We start from the raw sequence: 21,470 nt of genomic DNA, 5'->3' as shown, positions 1-21,470 counted from the left end.
GACATTTGCTGGGACATGTTGGCTGGGTATCCAGCCTGCTCAAGCCAAGGCTTTGAGCCCCAGCTTCCAATGAGAGATCCTATCTCAAAAAAAAAAAAAAAACAAGGTGGTTGGTTCCAGAGGCACGACACCCTGAGGCTGATACTAGGTGTGTGTGTGTGTGTGTGTGTGTGTGTGTGTGTGTGTGTCTGTCTGTGTGTGTATGTCTCTGTATGGGTATGTCTGTGAATGTTTTTGTGATGTCTGTATTATCTGTGTGTCTCTGTGTGTGTGTGTCTGTGTGGCTATGTGTGTGTATATGTCTGTGTGTTTCTCTGTGTGTGTATGTCTGTATATCTGTGTGTCTGTGTGTGTCTCTGTGTGTCTATGTCTGTATATCTGTGTGTCCCTGTGTGTGTCTATGTGTGTGTTGGGGGGCTGGAGAAAGGGAGAGAGAGAGAGAGTCCTTCAGTGTGGAAGTCAGTGCCTGGATTTCCAGAAACAGGGCATGACCCTCCTACAAACCATATGTGCCAGACTCCCCCACCCCACACCTACTTCATAGGAACAGAGATGAGTAGTTGAGTGTTTGAAATAGAACATGGAGGTTCGGTGTGCTTCAGTGGTAGGACAATTATTGCTTATATGTACAACCCCCAGAGTTAGACAGACTGCACACAGGAAGGGGTTGAGAGTGGGGGAAGAACTGTATCTGGTCCCTGCTTTGATGGGACACAGGGGTCACTGTTGCCAACCATCAGAGAAAATCTCCCTGAAGGAGAGTTACTTGATAAAGGAAGTGAAAAGACAGTGGTTGCCCTGGAGGGGTGGTGGCCTGCCATTCTAGCGTGGCTCCTGTCCCTTTTATCTGGCGGCTGGTGGGTTTCTGTTTGTAGAGTCCAAAAAACTCTACCAATGGATCCAAGTGGCTGTTAGAGACTTAAGAACTATTTAGTGATGGCTTCTGAGGGTCAGGGCCTGAGTGAGCTAGGAACAGGGTAAAGGACGGAGGAAACGGTTTCTGCTCTAGGAAAAGCCATAAAGGGGAGGAGCCATAAAGGGGGAAGAGCCAGTGACAGGGCGAAGTCCAGAGAAAGAGAGAGAGAGAGAGAGAGAGAGTGAGAGAGGACAAACAGTGATGGCACCATAAAGCCTTGCTTACTGTGCATCTCTCTGTGTGTCAAGATGCTTATGCAAAGGTCAGAGGTCAGCGTCCAGGCTCTTCCTCTATCGCTTGTCTACCTTATTCGTTGAGACAACATTTCTCAAGGAGCCTGGAGTTCACCTTTCAGCTAGGCTGGCTGGCCCGTGAGCCCCTGGGACCTGCCTGTCTCTGCCTCTGTCTCTGTCTCTGTCTCTGCCTAGCACTGGGGTCACAGAGGCATGTTGTTACATGTTTCTGTGGGGGTCCTGAACCATCTCCCCAACCTGATAAGCACAGACTTTTGTCTATGTCTCTCCTATCGTTTGAAGGAATCTCAAAGTTCCCACAGTGAGTGATGTAGTAAGAGGAAACAACCAAATGTGTTGGGGAAGGAGCTTTAAAAGTGAACAGGGAGCCGGGCGTGGTGGCCCACGCCTTTAATCTCAGCACTCAGGAGGCAGGCGGATTTCTGAGTTCGAGGCCAGCCTGGTCTACAAAGTGAGTTTCAGGACAGCCAGGGCTATACAGAGAAACCCTGTCTCAAAAAACAAACAAACAAACAAAAAGTGAACGGGGGGGGGGGGTGGGACAAAAACAAACAAAAAAAAAAAAAATAAAAGTCTGGCAGTGGTGGCGCACACCTTTAATCCCAGCACTTGGGAGGCAAAGGCAGGTATCAGATTTCTGAGTTCGAGGCCATCCTGGTCTACAGAGTGAGCTCCAAGATAGCCAGGGCTAAACAGAGAAACACTGTCTCAAAAAAACAAACAAACAAAAAAGTGAACAGGGTTAGATAAAGCCAGGAGGAGTTTGAGGCTATCCTGTTCTACATGGCAAGTTTTAGGGCAACCAAGGCTAGATGATAAGACCCTGTCTCAAAAAAAAAAAAAAAAAAAAAAAATAGTAGTTTTTTTCTGGTCTATTCAATACAAAACAATGTCCTCCCTTTTTATGGAGGTGGCTGATGACATCCATGGCTGAATCTCTGTCTGACCTGGAATTCAGTAGCTGACCCAGGCCCAGCCTTGGCTCTGGTCTCAGGATGGCTGTGGCCAGCATGATGTCAGGCATGGTCTCCAGAAGCAGTTAATCACAGACATACTGGGGACTTTGTGGGTAAGGGACCAGTAGAAATGTCTCCAGGAAAACCTTTCCTGGCTGGAGCCTGGAGACTTGTGAGGATACACAGCTTCGTGATCTGAAAGCTGCGCACACTGTTGTCTGCCTGCTCTGAGTGTGTGGGCACATGAGCATCTATCTTGGCTACTAACACTCCCTCCACAAAAACGTTCATTGCCAACTGCATGGAGATTTGCCATTTATAGGGCGTGGAGGCCTCATCAAGGGTCTGTCTGCTCACACCTGAACGGCTTCCTTCCTGGAAAGCATGGATAAACTAGCAGTCTTGTTCCAAGGTACAATATTTCCCTGGTCTTAAGAACAAGTCCCAATTAAGAAAGGGCTTTCTGAAGGTCCCTGAAAGGCAGTCTTTGCCTGGCACCCACCACACTGAACAAACTACAGATTCCCAACCTCTTTTATAAAGAGGACAGAGTTCCTAATGCGATGCAGTTCTTCTGGGGCATCAACATGGCGACAGCCTGGTCTGACAAAGTTCTTTATCACGCTTTGTCACCCAGCCCTGCTCCCCTAAGTGATGGGGACTATGTGGCACTTGAATAATGTCATCGCACTTAATCCTGACAAGAATCAGTGAGCAACAACCCTGAGCACTGCCGCAGGACGAGGCATCTGGGAGAGTAAGGCTCAGAGAGGCAAAGGAGCCAGCTCGAGGCCCCACAACCCTGTCTAACCTTTTTACCTTTGTATGTCAGCTCAGCTAAACGACGGTATCCAGCGATCAAACTCAGGTATGACTGGGAAGGAGTTTTATAATCAGCTGAGTTTAAATGAAGGAGATTAACCTTGTTCACCTGTGGGAGCCCTTATCTGAAGAACAACCCCGCGGGCCTCTCAGATGGCTCAGAGGGTAAAGGTGATTGGCACCCAGCAACGCAAGCCTGATAACCTGAGCTTGGTTCTTGGAACCCAGGTAAAGGTGGAAAGAGAGAACTGATTCTACCAAGTTGTCCTCTCACTCAGGCTGTGGAATGTGCCATGCCCTACGTAGCCAAACTGAATGAAGTATTACTGTGGAACACGGAGACCGTCCTCTTCCCTGGGAAGAAGTCAGTCTCCTGGCGAATGCAGCAACAGCTTTACTGGAGGGTTTCCAACCTGGAGACCCTTGTACCAATATCAGATGTACCTACCCATAACTACAGAAGTCCCCTCCCCCAGAATGGTAGCCCACTGGCTCTGTTTCAAAGATAAAAGCAGAATCAATAAAGTCTTAAGCTAAGCTCCAAGCCAATGAAGAAGGATCTCTTCACCCCTCACCCAGACAAGAACATGGGCAATCGGTTGTATCATGGAGGTCAAGGTTATAAAAGCCATCATGGCCAGGAGGTGGTGGTACACATCATTAATCCCAGCACTGGGGAGGCAGAGGCAGGCAGATCTCTGTGAGTTCGAGGCCAGCCTGGTCTACAAAGCAAATTCCAGGACTGCCAGGGCTACACAGAGAAACCCTGTCTTGAAAAAAAGAAAAATATATATCATTCCTGCTTAACAGGCAGGTTATAAAGATTGAGAATTTGTGTCTTGGGTCTTCTAAGCCATGAGCTGAGCAGGATAACATGGCTGCTCTGCCTTTAGTGACGATGGTTTTGACCAAATCCATGTACTAGGCTTTGTTAGGCTGCCCTGGGTGGCCTGGGATGAGCAGGCCTAAGGAAGCAGGAGGAGTGCCTCATGGCTACCTGCCCATCCAGCAGCTCTGCTTGCTCCCCCAAGGAGTGATGGAAAATCACCAGACACCGGGCACTTTGGGCACTGGCAGGATGCAGATTTGTAACCAAGGGAAGCAGATGCTCCTCCACAGGTCCTGCAGGGTTATCTGGCTTGGCCGGGAGCCGCAGTTTCTCTCCTGACTTAACCTTTATCCCTGGGTCCCAAGTGCTAGGTAGGTAGCCAGGCCACAGACATCATAGCACCAACCCTTCTTGTAGGAGTCAGGCTGAGGGCTACACAAGCCTCTTCAGGGCACACAGGCGTCATCCTCTGCTTAAAACATCCTCCCAAGCCCGCCTCTGCTCAACAGTCACTTCCCATATACAGCGGTATTCCCTCCACCCCATCTTCTTTGCCTGTTTTTGTTTGCTTGATTGCCTGTGGATGGTTTGCGGTTTTTTAGCCCCCCTTAAATTTCTGAACCTCCGCCTCCCAAGAGCTGAACCTTCAATTGTACACCACCACGCATGGCTGATTCGGAACTGGGAATTGAACGCAGGGCCTCCCGGCACATAGGCAAGCCCCTCCTCCAACTGAACCACGCCCCTGACCTCATGTCCATCTTCTACTTCTATCCTTTCTCCAATAAAATGGCAGCTCTCAGAGGGCAGGGACTGCATCTCTGCCGTTGCTTTGGTCTGGTTTCTGGAAGTGTGTTTCAAGCTCAGGAAAAGCCACAACGGGAGGGTGCCACCCGCTGCCGATGCAGTAATTTAGTGCCTCGCCCAGTTTACAGATGAGAAAACGGATTCAGCAAGAGACTTGGATCTGAACCCATTCGGCCACCTCTCCGGCGGCTGGCACTGCCCCAGGAAATCTGGGGTTCTGTAGGTGTGGATGACCTACAGTGTCGGGAGTCCCCAGAACTGCCCTATGTAGTCGCAGCTGTACTTGCAGGACTTCAACTTTGCAGAAGAATTCAAGTCATCCTGTTACATAAAGAGTCAGGGGACAGAAATGCCTAAGCAAGTCTGTCTCAAGTAAATTTGAAAAAGAACCCATTTCTTTTACTTTTTAAATATTTTTTTGTTGTTGTTTTAAACATTGACTCCATTGTTTATTTTTATTTTTATTTTTATTTTGTGTATAGGTGCAGTTTTCGTTTGGTTGGTTGGTTTCTCTGCATGCCCTTGACCTCATTCTGTAGACCAGGCCGGCTTGAAACTCATAGAGATCCATCTGCCTCTGCCTCCCTAGTGCTGGAATTAAGGCGTGAGCCACCACTGCCTGGTGTGTATCTCTAGTGGCCTGCATGTATGTGTATGCACCACGTGCATGCCTGGTGCCCTTGGAGGCCAGAAGAGGACATCCGATCTCCTGGAATTAGAGTTACAAACTGTGAGCCAACTGTGGATGCTGGGAATCGAACTCAGGTTCTCTGGAAGACCGTTGATTCCCTGAACTGTTGAGCCATCTTAAGAGCATGCCCCTCTCTGTCTGCACCCTCTTGCCTCACCTTAATGTTTTAGTAAATATCTCAGTCTAGGCTTTCTATACTGCCTTTGGTCATTCCGTTCCCAGATAAAAGACAAACAACCTTTATATTTGATTTAACCCTTTAATGCACTAGAGCTGGGCAGAGGCTACCGAATCAATAACCCCGAGTTATAACTTGCCATGTTCCACCTGGGCAGACCTCATGGCCATGTGTTCTTTTTCTTTTTTTAAGATTTATTTATTTATGAATATTAGTACAGTACACAGATGGTTGCGAGCCATCATGTGGTTGCTGGGAATTGAACTCAGATCTCTCTTCGCTCCAGCCCCCTTTGCTCTGGCCCAAAGATTTATTTATTGTATATGTAAATACACTGTCTTCAGACACACCACAAGAGGGTATCAGATCTTATTACAGATGGTTGTAAGCCACCAAGCAGTTGCTGGGATTTGAACTCAGGACCTTCGGAAAAGCAGTCAGTGCTCTTAACCGCTGAGCCATCTCACCAGCTCGCCATGTTTTCAAAATTTTTACCCCATGGCGTCTTCTCTCTCCACCTTCTCTCTCCCTCATGGTCCTCCCTCAAACCCCAAGCCCAGGAACCAAAACTCTACCTAGCTCTCTTCTGCCCAGCCTGTCTGCATCTTGGTTTTTTGGTTTTTTTTTTTGTTTGTTTGTTTGTTTGTTTGTTTTGGATTCTTTTCGAGACAGGGTTTCTCTGTGTAGCCCTGGCTGTCCTGGAACTCACTCTGTAGACTAGGCTGGCCTCGAACTCAGAAATCCGCCTGCTTCTGCCTCTCAAGTGCTCAGATTAAAGGCATGTGCCACCACTGCCCCGCTGACTTTCTGCAACTTTATTCAACCAACAGTTTTTAAATTAAGGAGCAAGGTCACATAGCATTAATTTGTGTATGCAACCAGGCCTTGGGAGCCAGTATTTAGCATTACAATACAAAGCAAAGAACAAACCTTAACATGCTATGCCACCTGCAAAAAATAAGTAATAAAAAATATACTTTTAAAAATATTTTTATGTGTATGTATATATTTTGTCTATGTGAATTCATGTGCACCATGGGTGTGCAGCAGCCCACAGAAGTCTGAGAGGGAGTCAGATCCCTTGGAACTGAAGTTACAGGAAGTTATGAGTCCCCATGTGGGCACTTGGAACAGAACCTGAGTCTTCTACAAGAGCCGTAAGCACCCCTAAACACAGGGCCATCTCTCCAATCTCTAAATAAATGCAATTCTCCATGTTTCAACTTGCATTTGGTAACAGTGTTACTCCTGAATAGGAAGGAGACCCAGGCTTCCTTTACTGTGGTTCCTTTGGGTTCTATTGTGGGACAGGGTCGCATTCTGCAGTCCTGGCTGGCCTGGAACTCACAGAAATCTGCCTGTCTCTGCCTCCCAAATTCTGAGTTCAAGAGGTATGAGTGCAGCTGAGGTTTTTGTTGTTTTTAAGATATATAGGGTGGGACTGGAGAGATAGCTCAGTGGTTCAGGAGCTCTGGCTGCTCTTCCAGAGGGCCTGGGTTTGATTCGCAGCACCCACATGGTGGCTCACAACCATCTGTGATTCCAATTTCAGAAGATCTGATGGTCCTCTGAGCTCTGATAATACTGACTACATATGTGGCCCAGACACACATACATGGCAAAAATCCATACACATAAATACAAATAATAAATGTTTACAAAAATTATTTGTGTATATGTATCTCTGTGTGTGCTCACACAAGTGTATAGGTGCCTCGAGGGGCCAGAAGAGTGTGTCAGGTCCCTGGGATGGAGTTATAGGGAACTCTCAAGTTGGGAGCTGAGAATTAAACTGGTATTCTCTAGAAGAACTTCAAGGGTGTGTTGTTGTTGTAATTTATTTTATGTATGAGTGCTCTGTCTGCATGTACACCTTCATGCCAGGTGAGGGCATCAGATCTCATTACAGATGGTTATGAGCCACCATATAGTTCCTGGGACTTGAACTCAGGACCTCTGGAAGAGCAGCCACTGCTCTTAACCTCTGAGCCATCTCTTCAGCCCTGCCCTCCCCCTGCTGCCCCTTGCTACAAGGGTTCTTAACACCAATTTTCTGGCATTTCCTGAGTCGGAATTCTTCAGACCTCGCTGGGACTTTGAAGTTAAAGCTCTGTCTTTTCACTCCTCACAGTAGCTAGGAAGGCTGTGAAGGACAGACAGACAGACAGCTTCTTCGCACGCCCTTCCAGGCTGGAGACAAAGCCACTGATTTCTGCAGCTGTGCTGGAAGCTACAAATCAGTAGAGCACAGCCAGACACCCCACCCCACCCTGCAGCCTGCAACTGGAAACGGGGCCGCATCAGCCTGCATGTTGGTAACTTGCTAATTTAAGCCGGGCTTTCTGTTCTACCCTGCGATTACCCTCCTTCCTGCGCGTGTGAGGATATTCTGGGTGGCCAATTTGATTTCAAAGTCCCAGGATCCTGAGTTTAATGAAATCATGCCTTCCCTTGCCTCTCAAAGTCTAGAGATCTGGCAGGGGCGTGGGGTGCAGGGGTGAGCCCTCGGGTCACAGCGCTTGAGACTTATTCTTGGGATCCCAGCTGGGCTGAGGAGACCTGAATGTTTGCCCAGTCTTATCTTTTCTCCATCTATCTGAATCTCTGGCACCAAACTTCCACTGATGGCTTTCTTGTGTCTGCTTTCTCCCTTCGCGGCAGGAAGCTCTCTGTGTGGGACAGCAGCCAGGTCTTCCTTAAAGAGGTTTGACCGCAAGAAAAGATTGTACAGAAATTGTAGGAGGAGTCTATAACCACAAATATTCAAAATAGTCCTAGAAGCCAGGCGGGGTGGCACACACCTTCAGTCTCCGCACTCAGGAGGCAGAAGCAGTCAGATCTCCAAGTTCCAGGCCAGCCTGGACTACAGAGTGAGTCCCAGGACAGCCAGGGATACACAAAGAAACCTTGTCTTGAATGCCTCCCCCCAACAAGAAAGAATACCCCAACTAGCCCACTCTACACGGAAGAGACGACTCAGCGTTAAAGAGCACAGTAGTTCCTACAGAGGCTCGAGGCTCAATTCCCAGCACCCATTGGTTGGTTCTCAACCACTTATAACTCCAGTGTCACGGGATGTGATGCCCTCTTTTGGCCTCTGCAAGAAGCAGGCATGCATGTGGTGCACATACAAACACTCAAAACACCCACACATGAAATTAAATCTAATTTAAAATTAAAAGAAAAGGACAATGGCAGGCCTGGAAAAATGACTCCGAGGGCCGGACAGTGGTAACACATGTCTTTAATCCCAGCACTTGGGAGGCAGAGGCAGGGAGATTTCTGAGTTCCAGGCCAGCCTGGTCTACAGAGTGAGTTCCAGGACATCCAGGCTACACAGAGAAACCCTGTCTCAGGGAAAAAAATGACTTGGAGATTAAGAACACTTGTTGGTGTTGCCGAGGACCCAGCTTCGATTCCCAGCATCTGCATGAAGGGTCACAACCATCCATTAGTTCCAGTTCCAAGAGATATGTTGCCCTCTTTTGACTCGCTTGGGCATCAGGCATGCACATGGTACATACACATACACACATGAAAGCAAAATACTTAAATAAAATAAAATAAAATAAAATAAATAGATCTCTAAAAAGTAAAAATAGCAAATGCTTTTAAAATGCAAGCTGCTCAATAGAAGAATACACTCACAATATAGCTATCAAAATCCATGAGCTTTTAAAAACATTTTTTTAAAGATTTATTTTATTTATTATATGTAAGTACACTGTAGCTGTCTTCAGACACTCCAGAAGAGGGAGCCAGATCTCATTACGGATGGTTGTGAGCCACCATGTGGTTGCTGGGATTTGAACTCTGGACCTTCGGAAGAGCAGTCGGGTGCTCTTACCCACTGAACCATCTCACCAGCCCTATTTTTATCTTATGTGTATGAGTGTTTTGCCAGCTAGTTTGTCTATGCACCATGCTCATGCAGTACCCTCAGAAGCCAGAAGAGGGCGTCGGCCTGGAGTTACAGAAGACTAAACTGCCATACCTGTCTGTGCTGAGGTTTGAACCTGGGTCCTGGAAGAGCAGGAAGTGCTGTCTACACCTGAGCCTTCTCTCTAACCTAAACCAGCTTTAAAAACAAAACAAAACAAAACAAAACAAAACAAAACAAAACAAAACAAAACAAAACAAAACAAAACAAAACAAAACAAAAAAAACGGTTTCCCTGGCAGAGCCAGGCAGATTTCTGAGTTCGAGGCCAGCCTGATCTACAAAGTGAGTTCCAGGACAGGCAAGACTATACAGAGAAACCCTGTCTCAAAAAACCAAAAAAAAAAAAACAAAAACAAAAACACAAAACAAAAAAAAAAACAAAACGAAAAACCGGTTTCCCTTATCCCTTTGGTTTTGTTATTTTGAAACAAGGTTTCAATTTTGTATCTCGGGCTAGCTTAGAAGGCAGGATGATGAGAAACTGAAACCCAGTGTGGGCTACTGAGAAAAAAATCTCACTATTCTCATCATTTACACAATCTTACAAAATCCATATGACTGGATCCTGACCCAAAGCAATCTTAATTTCATAAAAACAAGTGTGTGTGTGTGTGTGTGTGTGTGTGTGTGTGTGTGTGTGTGTAGAAGCAAAGATGGGAAAGAAATATACACAAATGACTAAGCGTTTTCTCTGCAGTAAGAGTATGGGTAATAGCAACCTCTAGTCCTGAAGTAACTATCTAGCTATCTTTAATATAAAAGAAAGCTTCTGATATTGACCTGATAAAGTTCCCCTGTAGCATCCAGCCAGAGCTCCTCCACAGCTTAGTAAATGGTGACTGAATGAGAGGGGAGCCTTATCCCTCCCCAACACGGCCAGCTTTACGCAGACTGCCTCCAAACAGCTACTGAACACCTGGAGCTGGTTGGCACCTCATGACTTTCTTACTCTCACCCTGTAAGGGTCTACCACCCTCCCATTCCACAGAGCAGAGCACTGAGGCATAGAGAGATTAATATATGTGTTGCCACGGCACTCCGGTGGAGTCAGCCTGTCAGGCAGAAATGCCTAAAAGCTGCTCATGAGGAAAAGAGTTTCAAGGAAGCTCTCCTCCTGGAGTCTGACAAAAGCCAGCTCTCAAGTTGGGTCAGTTTGACAAAGAGAAAGCTTGGAAGCTGCCCACAAGGAAAAGAGTTTCATGGAAATTCCCTCCTGGAGTTTGGCATTCCCCCTAACCCATAAAATTAATTTTCCGCTCCCGCGTTAGTCTAGTGTATGGATCCACGTGCTCTCTATTTAGTATTACCTTATTGTAAATGCCTTTTAAGATTGTATTCTTAATTAGCTAAAGCCTCTCCCAGTGTTCCAAGATCCCAGATAGCAGCAAGGAGCTTAACCTACTCAGTAACTAATTAAACACTACAATAAAACAATAAATCACAGCTATTAACTCAGTTGTCTGCAGAAAGAGACTAAACGTCTCACTGAGATAGAAATATTTACTACAAACTACATTCCACACCAGAGAAAGTTGATATACTATCCTGATAATGGGAATTCTCCAAACTAGATAAGAATTAACAAGGCCTAGAGAATTTCGGGGTCAGTGACACTACATTACTCTTGAGGCCTGTCAAGAGCTAAACCTCGGGGGCTGGTGAGATGGCTCAGTGGGTAAGAGCACCCGACTGCTCTTCCGAAGGTCAGGAGTTCAAATCCCAGCAACCACATGGTGGCTCACAACCATCTGTAACAAGATCTGACTCCCTCTTCTGGAGTGTCTGAGGACAGCTACAGTGTACTTACATAATAATAAATAAATAAATAAATAAATCTTAAAAAAAAAAAAAAGAGTTAAACCTCCCTGGAGCTATTAACAATAAAGTGTGAAACTCTTGCCTGGCACAGGGCTGATCCGAAGCAGGGTGATAATCTCTAGAGTAAACATTTATCTGGTTCCTTTTGAAGTCACTCCCCTTGCACCTGGAAAACTTCAATGTGCCCTATTCTGTTACTCTGTATTATAAAAAGTCTGAGGCTCCACCAGAAAATTACATTCAGATTCAACACCTCTCCTGTGTGTGTATCTGTTTGTCACTTCATACGACTCTTTGTCCATCTGCTCGAGAGACTCGTTTTACGCAGGCACAGGGGCCCAGAGGGTCTGCAGCAATGTGTTGTTTAAGCTCACTTAGAAAAATGTCACTAGCTGGGCATTGGTGGCACACACCTTTAATCCCAGCACTTGGGAGGCAGAGGCAGGCAGATTTCTGAGTTCGAGGCCAGCCTGGTCTACAGAGTGAGTTCCAGGACATCCAGGGCTATACAGAGAAACCCTGTCTGAAAAAATCAAAAAAAAAAGAAAAGAAAAGAAAGAAAGAAAGAAAAGAAAAATGCCACCATCTGACAATGGCCCCTGTTTGATGCTCATTGTGTAATAGTCACTGTGATGGCCACTGTATGATGTTTACCACGTGATGGTCACTGTGTGATGGGCATTGTGTGATGGACACAGTGTTATGGCCCCTGTGTGGCTCTAATGTCCAGGTTTGCAGCTGCTGATATCAGATACTGAGGCCTTGAGATTTACCTAACCCTAGCCTCCTCTCTGTGCATCTCAAGCCTAGCACAGGCCGAGTGGTTAAGGTTTGGGGGCTCAGAAAGACCAGGTCTAAGATGGGCATGGTGGTGTGTGTCTGTAACCCTATTATTTGAACAGTAGATGAGACAGGAAGAGGGGACGTTAACATTCATCCTCAACAATATGGCAAGTTGGGACCAGCCTTGGCTACAGGAGACCCTGTCACAGAACAAAAGCTGAGCTTGCAACGCCTTTGCGGTAAGAGGCACTTGCTGCCTCTGAGCCCATGTTCTAGTCTATGAATGAGAACAGAAGAGCCCACTGTGGGACTCAAGTGCAGGTTGGAGAATCCCTAGACTCCAGAAGAAGCTCAGAAGAGACTCTGTGTCCTTGGCGACTCTTCCCACTCACTCTGCTGTTTCTGTGACTCACATGCTTCCCAGGGAATGATCCTAAGACCTGGGAAATGGCAGATTCTGGGCAAGACCAGCAGGTCCTGGCCTCAGCTCACTCTCCACTCCTCCCGTTTTTGCTTCATCCAAAGTCATTGGGCCAGTTTCTGCCTTCCTGTTAGGTCTAGCTGGCTTGAGTTTCAGAGAGAGGTTAAGGAAGCTGGAGGCAGGGGTTTTGGTTACCTGTCCTGGGCTCCTCCCATCGCCCGGCACTAGCCTCTGATTCCTCAACACTCGCTCTCTGCCTGTCTGCTCCACCCCTTCTTCACCAGACCCATCCTCTTGACCATCATTCTTCACGGATCCTGACATTCAAAGCGCCTTGACTTCCCAGCATGGCTGGCCCGAGCTTGGGGCCACGAAGCTGTCCAGACTCCAATTTCACATCCAGACTAGCAGCCAGAGCCCCAGCACACGGTCTGTCCCGACCACCCTGGCCTGTCTCCAAGGCTTCCCCTTAGGGTCTCATTCCTTTCCCCCTGATCGCCCTGTCCCTATGCTCTGTGGCACTCCTCTTACATCTCTCTGCAACTTTTCGAGATTTCTGAACAGCAGAGACTAAGTTGGTAGTCTCAGACTGGCTCCCGGCACTACTGAAGCTCAGAACACAGCGGTGGCCTCTGCTTCCGGCAATCCCGACAACCCTTCTGCTTCTGATGATCCCGACCACTCCAGGGAAAAGGACACCACTTTTATGGTTTTCGTGTCTTTATCCTGTAGCCTCTCTGCCTTCATGACCACCAAGGCCTCAGGTGAAACCCTCTGCTCCCTTCTAGACCTCTACAGTCCTAGCCGTTCTAGCTGCCTGAGATGCCCCGCCCCGCCAGCCTCTCCATACAGCCAACTGCAGCATCTCAGACACCTCACAGTCCAGGTATCACCTCCTCTGGCTAAATCAAATCCCTGCTCTGAATTCCACAGCCCTAGGAAGTTGCATTTGATCCTAGCGTCACAACTAACCTTGGGTCCCTAGAGCATGGCTGTTAGGGGCCAGAGGCCACGGGAGGCTTGTGCTCAGAGTCTGGGCACTAAGGGCTCTCATGCCCAGTGTGGTGGAACATGCCTTTAATTTCAGTAGGGGGCAAGACAGGTGGATCTCTATCAGGTGACTTCAAGGCCAGCCTGGTTCTACATCATGAACACAGTCAAGGCTGTGCCAAAAAAAAAAAAAGAAAGAAAAAAAGAGAGAAAGAAACCTGAGGCTGGACAGGTGTGTCGATGATTAACAGCAATTATTATTGTTATATTTGTTGACAGACAAAACGTGTGCCCTTGCAGGGCCAGAGACAGGGCCCACTGTGGAAACTACAGACAACAGGGCCCCAGCTACCCACGCTGCACACCTGCAGCTGCTGCAGCTGTGCTGGTTAATCCAGACCCCCACCACACACCAAAGACCTAGGATGCTTCCCAGTGCCTGCTATTAGGACATTACCTGCATGCCTCCATTTAATCTTCCCAACAGCCTATTGTGGGGTTTTTGGGGGAGGTGGGTAATGGGGCTTGGGGAAGGTTGGTTTCTCTGTGTAGCCTTGGCTGTCCTGGAACTCACTCTAAAGACCAGGCTGGTCTTGAACTACTCATAGAGATCTGCTTGCCTTTGCCTCCCGAGTGCTGGGATTAAAGGCATGCACCACCACTGCCTGGCCCCAACAGACTATTCTAATCACCGTATATTTTCAAATGAGATAAATGAGGCTTGGGGAAGGTGAGCTGTTTGGCCAAAGCCACATTGTTAGGACATGTTGAAGTTGGGATAGAAACAGGGTACCACCTGGCCCACAGCCATGACCTTTACCTCTGCACTCCGTCATCTTTATGGAATGTCTTCTGGATGAGAGTCCGGGATCTGAACCCCTAATCTGAGCAAGAGAGGGGACAGAGGCAAGAGACACATGCTGTCTAAACAAGACAGGGTCTTAGTGCTCCCCAATCTCAAAACTCATCTCAGCAGCCCCTGGCGCCTTGGCAGCAAACAGAGAGGAAAGCAAAACCTCTCATTTGCTTATTGCATATTGTGGAGCCTGCTATGAGCCCTTACCTCGGTCTGGGGTCTGCAGGGGGTGCTTCATTTACATCAGGGCGCCCACAGGTACAGATGAGTTGGAGACATTTTGCTTTGTTAATTTAGGCAGTTCTCAGCCTTGCCTATCTGGAGGCAAGTACCCTGCCATTTAGCTATACCCCAAGCCCATTATCCTAGACTGGCCTCAAATTCTCTATGTAACCAAAGCATGATTTTGAACTTCTGAGCCTTCTGCTTCAACACCCCCCGGGACTGGGATTACAGCCGTGGGACCACCATGTCCAGTGTGTAGTGTGCTGGGGACTGAACACTACAAACTAATGTAAGGATTCACACATGCTGCAGAAGCTATCAATTAAGCGACAGTCTGTGGCCCCTAAAGCCCTTACTAATAATCTCACACCATCTATCTATCCATCTATCTATCTATTTCTCCCTCCCTCTCTCTCTTCTCTAGCTGGCCTTAAGTTCATTCTGTAGCCCAGGCCTCAAGGAGGATAAATCTGCCCTGAATCATATCCCGAGTTCCTGACCACAGGGCCACTGAGGAAGGGAAGAGAGAACCCCATGGTCAGTTCACAGGAACTATGGGGCTCTCCATCAGAGAACACGCAGCACAAAGACTGGTGTTCAAAGTCATCCCGGGTGCCTCCATCACCCATGACCTAGATGTTTGACAAGAAACAATGCAAATACATCTCAATCTCATACAGAATTACAAACTGATGGCTTGGGACAAGCACACACACAGCAACCACAGAAGACCAACGACGAAATGTGACTTGGGGCGTGTCCCCACAGCCCGGAGCAGACAGCCTTGTCCCTGCTGTATGCTCCAAAGACCTAAGGTATTGTGTAGAGCACCTCAGCTCACCCTTGCAAGGTTTCAGAGGACCGAACACACACGCTACCGTCAAACTGCCCAATCACAAACTGCGTGCGCGGCAGACACACAAAGTGTTGCCAAACTGTCCCACCTCCATGATGCAGAAGCAAAGAGATGTCAAGGATGATTAAATGTTATGTAGTTAGGTTAGTGCAAGCACACACACACACACACACACACACACACACACGCCTTGTCCTCATAATCTCAGAGGACCTGGCCTCTGTGCAGGGCATTCAGGAACCCGGGGAGTCAGGGTTGGGTATCCTGGTCTACAAAGAGTAGTGTCCACTCTGACCCTGGGACCAAACCCCGCGACGCCCTCGGCTGACTCACCGGACGATGCCAAACATGACGAGCACGTTGCCCAGAAGCCCCACGGCGCACACAGCCGAGTAGAGCGCGGTGATGGCGATGGCTAGGGCGAGGGACGAGGCACTACGGGCTCCCGGCGACCCCGACGCATTGGCGCCCGCGCTGGGGAAGGCGCTGGGAAAGGCGTCCGAGAGGTTGACGAGGGGCGAGAACTGCAGCTCCGCACGGGCAGAGGGCACCAGCTCCATGGCGCCGCCGTGTCCGTCTCCACCGTGCGCCCTGGGCGCAGGGACCCAGCGAGTGGCGCGCGGAAAACGGAGGCCACGGCCCCGACGCCGCAGGCTGCAGCGCTCGCTCCCGCCTCCTCCGCCTGGTCGACCGCCCGCAGTGCTCGCCCAAGCCCGGGGAGCCCCGAGCCGCCGCGCGCACCACGTGGTCCGGAGGCGGCCGCCAGTCTGCGCCGGCGATCGGGGGCGGGCGCTGCACCACCCGGCTCTGAGCTGGGCCGGAGAGGCCTCGCGCGCGCTCCCTGCCTGAGCTCCGCTGACTCCAGGTGCCCCGAGCCCGGCCCGGCCTCCCGCCCCACCCCCGTGCCACTTCGGAGTCAGAAGAACCTGGATGCGAATCCCGCCTCCCGCCTCTTCACGGACGATGGGAGTAACCTTGAGCGAGCCGCTTAAGCACTCTCAAGTTCATTCTCTGTGTCTGCACGATGAAGAAAATCTCCTGCCGCCTTCAGAGGGTTTGGGGGAGATGAAGACAACGGAGTAAAGAACTCAGATTTCCATCACCACCACCAACTCCCCCCTCCCCCGCCCCCGTGACTCCGAACTGTGTGCGCTCCGCTCCCTGCCGTATCTTCTAGAACTGTCAAGTGATTCCTGACCAAGAAACAAAACCAAAACCGTCCAGTTCCCCCAAAGGCTCCGGATGAAAACTAGTAATATGATCAGCTACAACCTCAAGGGGAGACACTGGAAATAAACCCACCTGGGTCTGTACAGCTTGGCACCGGACATAAGCCGCCATCAAGGCCACTAACCATCTCACCACATCAAGCTGAAAAAGGCCACACCTATCTGGACAGATGCGTGTGTGTTATTAGAGACACAACTTTCCTGTCTGGCTCTATGCTCTGAGCTAGCAGGCTGCTTGAGCGATAAATAAAACCACAAACATCCGTTATCAGCCACACTTTCCTGCGCCCCGTTCACTAGCTCCACATTCACTCTGAGGGTGCCTAACAGAAGAGCCAGGTACATCGGTGTGCATAATCAGACCAAGGCCCGGCTCCCAAGAGCTTACAGCTCAGACCGGAAGAGATGCATCGATTCTAAAAAACCACAATGAAGTCCTATTCAAGGAATGTCGGGGAAGGGTAGGGTCAGGAGAATATTCCTAAATATTGTGTGGATTTAGAGGTGGGGGAGACTAATTTAGGGAAGAAATAGGAAGAGCCTTCTAGAAAAAAGAAAAGCATATATAAAGGTCCTACAAGTCAAAAAGACTGAAGACAGCCAGGGTCACAGCAGGGACCCCCGTGGTGTTTGTGTTGGATTGGTTTGTTTCCCTCCCTTCGACTAAGCATACCTGGGAAGAGGGAATCTTAACTGAGAAAATGCCCCTTAAGATTTACCCATAGGCAAGTCTGTGCGCCATTTTCTTGATCGCTGATTGATGGGCGGTTCCACCCCTAGGCAGATGATCCTGGGTTGTGTAAAAAAAGCAAGTTGAGCAGACCTGTGAGCAGTGTTCCTGCATGGCTTCTGCTGCAGTTCTTCCTGGAGTTCCTTAGAGGACAGGCTGTGATGTGGAAGTGGAAGCCACAGACACTCTTTCCTCCCGAGTTGCTTTTGATCCTGTTTTTCTAATCACAGCAAAAGAATCCCTAACTAAGACAAGCAACTTAAGTAGGGCTGCAGAGATGGCTCAGTGGCTAAGAGGACTTGGTGCTCTTGCAGAGGCCAGGAGTTCAGCTCCCAGCACTCATATGGTGATTCACAACCGTCTGTGCTCTGATTCTAGGGGCTCTGACGCCCTCTTCTGGCCTCCATGAACACTGCATACACACAGGACAAAGACATTCAAGCAGGTAAACACACATAAAATAAAAATTTAACAACAGCGGGGCATGGCGACATAAACCTTTAATCCTAGCACTCGGGAGACAGAGACAAGTGGAGCTCTGTGAGTTCAAAGCCAGCCCAGTCTACATAGCCAGTTCCAATCCAGCCAGGCCTGCATAGTGAGACCTTGTCTTAATAATAATAATAATAATAATAAATGTAATTAAAAACCAAGGCCACCTTATGGACCAGTTGTGCTGTTAGAATAGCAGATGGCTGGCTCTCTCTTCCTATACTCATTCTCCAGCCAAGATCCTGAGCCATCCTTTTCTTTAAGGTCCCCAGCTGTTCCAGAACATTCTCTCTATCAAGCTGTTCCATGCCCGGGAAGTCTTTGTCTGGTCAGATAGAGAGGGCAAGGATAGGAGAATAAAAGCTATCCTAGTCTGGTTTGGTTATTGCTTTGCTTACAGGGGCAGGGTTACCTACTGGGGTGTGAAAGTCTGAGGTGGTTTCATCACCAGAAAGCCCCACCGACTCATGGATGACAGTTTAGGGGGAAACCCCAGGCAGAACTTGCAGGGATCTCCAACACTGAAAAGTCTCCTCTCCCCAGCAACTTTTTGCTATTCCTGTGACCTGAACCAAGAAGCTCAGAGCCTGTAGTGAGTTTGCTGAGCGTCCTAATGTTTGATTTCTTGTGAGTTCGTGAGCCTTCCCACTCAACACCTCCAAAGGGTTGGGCTTTTGGGGGGGGTTGTTTTTTGTTTTTCTTTCATATTTTTAAAAAATATTTATTCATTTATTTCATGTATGTTGGTACACTGTCACTCTCTTCAGACACACCAGGAGAGGGCATCAGATTCCATTACAGATGGTTGTGAGCCACCATGTGGTTGCTGGGAATTGAACTCAGGACCTCTAGAAGAGCAGTCAGTGCTCTTAACCACTGGTCCATCTCTCCAGCTCCTCCCTCCTTTTTTCCTTTTTAAATAAGATCATACTGTACAACCCTGGGACTCACTATGTAGACTAGGTTATCCTCAAACCTGTGCTGATCCCCTTGACTATGCTTCGGTCTGGAGTGCTGGAATTACAGACAGGAGCCACCATGCCTGGCTGTCAACAGGAAGGAAGAAACAGCTCTACCACATGTGGTGGTTGGATAAGAATGGCCCTCATAAGCTCAAATGTTTGAATGCTCAGTCATGAGGGAATGGCGCTACTTGGAAGGATTAGGAGGTGTGGCCTTGTTGGAGGAGGTATGTCACTAGGGGTGGGCTCTGAGGTTTTAGTAGCCCAAGTCAGCAGGATAGAGAGATAGCTCAGTGGTTAAGAGCACTGACTGCTCTTCCAGAGATCCTGAGTTCAATTCCCAGCAACCACATGGTGGCTCACAGCCATCTGTAATGGGATCTGATGCCCTCTTCTGGTGTGTCTGAAGACAACAGCAGTGTACTCACATACAAAAAATAAATATAAATCTGAAGAAGAAGAAGAGGAGGAGGAGGAGGAGGAAGAGGAGGAGAAAGAGGAAGAGTGGCTCTCTCATCCTACTACCTGCTGATCCAGATGTAGAACTCTGAACTCCCCATGATCATGTCTGTCTGCATGCCACCATGTTTTCCACCATGACAATAATGAACTAAGCCTTTGAACTGTAAATCACCTCCAAGCACTGTGGCATTTTATCCATGGATCACCATTTAATATTATACTCTTTTTATTGTCCCACTTTACAGATAAGAAAATTGAGGGTTGGCACTAAATTATCCCATACAGTAGCTATTCTTATATGATCTTTTCACCATCTTAAAGAGACCAGGTCTGACTGATCCTTGAAGCCAGGAGAGGCCTGGTCACACTGGGTGCTTGGGGCATGTCATTTGAAATAATAAAGATTCCCGGGCTGGGCGTGGTGGCGCACACCTTTAATCTCAGCACTCGGGAGGCAGAGGCAGGCGGATTTCTGAGTTCGAGGCCTGCCTGGTCTACAAAGTGAGTTCCAGGACAGCCAGGGCTATACAGAGAAACCCTGTCTCGAAAAACCAAAAAATAAAATAAAATAAAATAATAAAGATTCCCCAGGTGGATTGGAATAAGACCATTATTGGTGCTTCTCAGTTCTGTGCTCTTGGGTAATGACCTGGGTTCTGAGCATAGGCTGGCAAGGAAAATCCCCTCCCGCCCTCCACACGAGTCATTTATCAAGACATTTACTCTTTCCCAGAGAGAACAGAGCCAGCGCCTGGAGAGATGGCTCAGCAGTCAAAAGCCGGGATTGTTCTTGCAAAAGACCCAAATTTGGTTCCTAGCATCCTTGTAGGAAAGTTCACAACTGCCTGTAACTCCAGCCCAGGGGGGACCAGACACCTCTGTCATCCTCCAGCACCTGCACTCCCGTGTGTGAGTGTGTCCTGGTGAGCGTGTTGTGTATGTGTGTGTGTGTGTGCACCTGAGAGAGCACACATACATTCACACATATACACATGCCTGAAAAGGAACATTTTTTAAAAAAAACACTTCTCGTGTCGTTTTAAAAGAACACACCCAGAAGACCCCCAAGTTCATTCTTTTCATTCACTCTCCCCGTTCCCACCCAGTGGCCAGCTCAGCTCCACCCTCAGCTAGAGAAACCCACCCCCACTCACCTGCACCCCAGGCTTTCCCACTCAGCCATCTGAGGACTTGGGAAACAAGACTTTTACTCTGATCATATAGGTTGCTAGACGCCACCCCCATCTCGAATGGTCTGAAGTACTCAGAGACTTCAGTGTAAATCACCTCCAAGCACTGTGGTGAGTATTTTAATCCATGGATCACCATTTAACATTATATTCTTTTTATTGTCCCACTTTACAGATAAGAAAATTGAGGGTTGACACTAAATTATCCCATCCAGTAGCATTCTGATATGATCTTTTCACCATCTTAAAGAGACAGATCTCTGAATTCAAGGCCAGCCCGGTCTACAAAGTGAGCTCCAGGACAGCCAGGGCTACACTGAAACTCCAAACATGTGTGTGCCCACATTTGAGTACACACACACACACACACACACACACACACACACACACAGGAGATTGATCCAATTGGCTAACCCCATAAGGCTGCAGTACAAGGAGATCGATCCGATTGGCTACAGCATAAGGCTTCAGCACTCCGATAATGACTGTTTCACACGGGTAAGACCAAGAACAATGAGGTGGTTGCTCCGTGAAGAAGGCTAAAGCATACTCATCTGATGCCAGTGGTGGAGTCCTGAAGACCTGCTGGCCTTCAGTCCACGCTGAAAGCATGAAGAAGCTGGCTCCAATATCGGTGAAGGTGGCGGTTGTGTTAGCAGCAGGGTAGATGAACTCACTCGCCAGAAGAGTGAAGGCCTCCTGAGCAAAGCTTTCTTCCTTCTGCATCCTTGTGTCTGGACGATGTCAGAAGACCACACTCACATTTAGAGTGGGACTTCCCTCATCGATAAAGCCAATCAAGACACCCCTTCACAGATCAATCGCTCACTGAGACTCTTTCCCAGGTGACTCTAGAGCATGATTGACAGGCTTGTCAAGCTGACAACGCTAACAGCACAGGCTTTGCTGCCTACCCTGGCATCCCACACCTCTTCTTCCTGTAACTTCTCATGCATTTCCTCCTTCTTCTCCTCCTCTTCCTCCTCCTCTTCTTCTTCCTCCTCTTCTTTCTCCTCCTCTTCTTGTCTTTTTTTTTTTTTTTTTTTTTTTTGAGACAAGGC

The 21,470-nt window shown here is 48.3% G+C and overlaps 1 protein-coding gene across 1 annotated transcript in view; it reads right to left on the bottom strand.

Moving 5' to 3' along the window:
* The window catches only part of Oprd1 (opioid receptor delta 1), a 32,542-nt gene extending 16,538 nt beyond the window's left edge, over positions 1-16,004 (bottom strand). The window contains exon 1 of the mRNA XM_021160247.3: positions 15,678-16,004. Coding sequence (XP_021015906.1) covers positions 15,678-15,904 — 227 coding nt within the window. The 5' untranslated portion in view covers positions 15,905-16,004. The remainder of the gene's footprint in view (positions 1-15,677) is intronic.
* Between the last annotated feature and the right edge of the window lie 5,466 nt (positions 16,005-21,470).

The sequence above is a fragment of the Mus caroli genome, unplaced genomic scaffold (assembly GCF_978045245.1).
Source record: "Mus caroli unplaced genomic scaffold, Mus_caroli_1 scaffold_6, whole genome shotgun sequence".
In the NCBI taxonomy this organism is placed as follows: domain Eukaryota; kingdom Metazoa; phylum Chordata; class Mammalia; order Rodentia; family Muridae; genus Mus; species Mus caroli.
The sequence above is the reverse complement of the archived record's forward strand: the minus strand, read 5'-3'. Positions and strand labels throughout refer to the sequence as shown.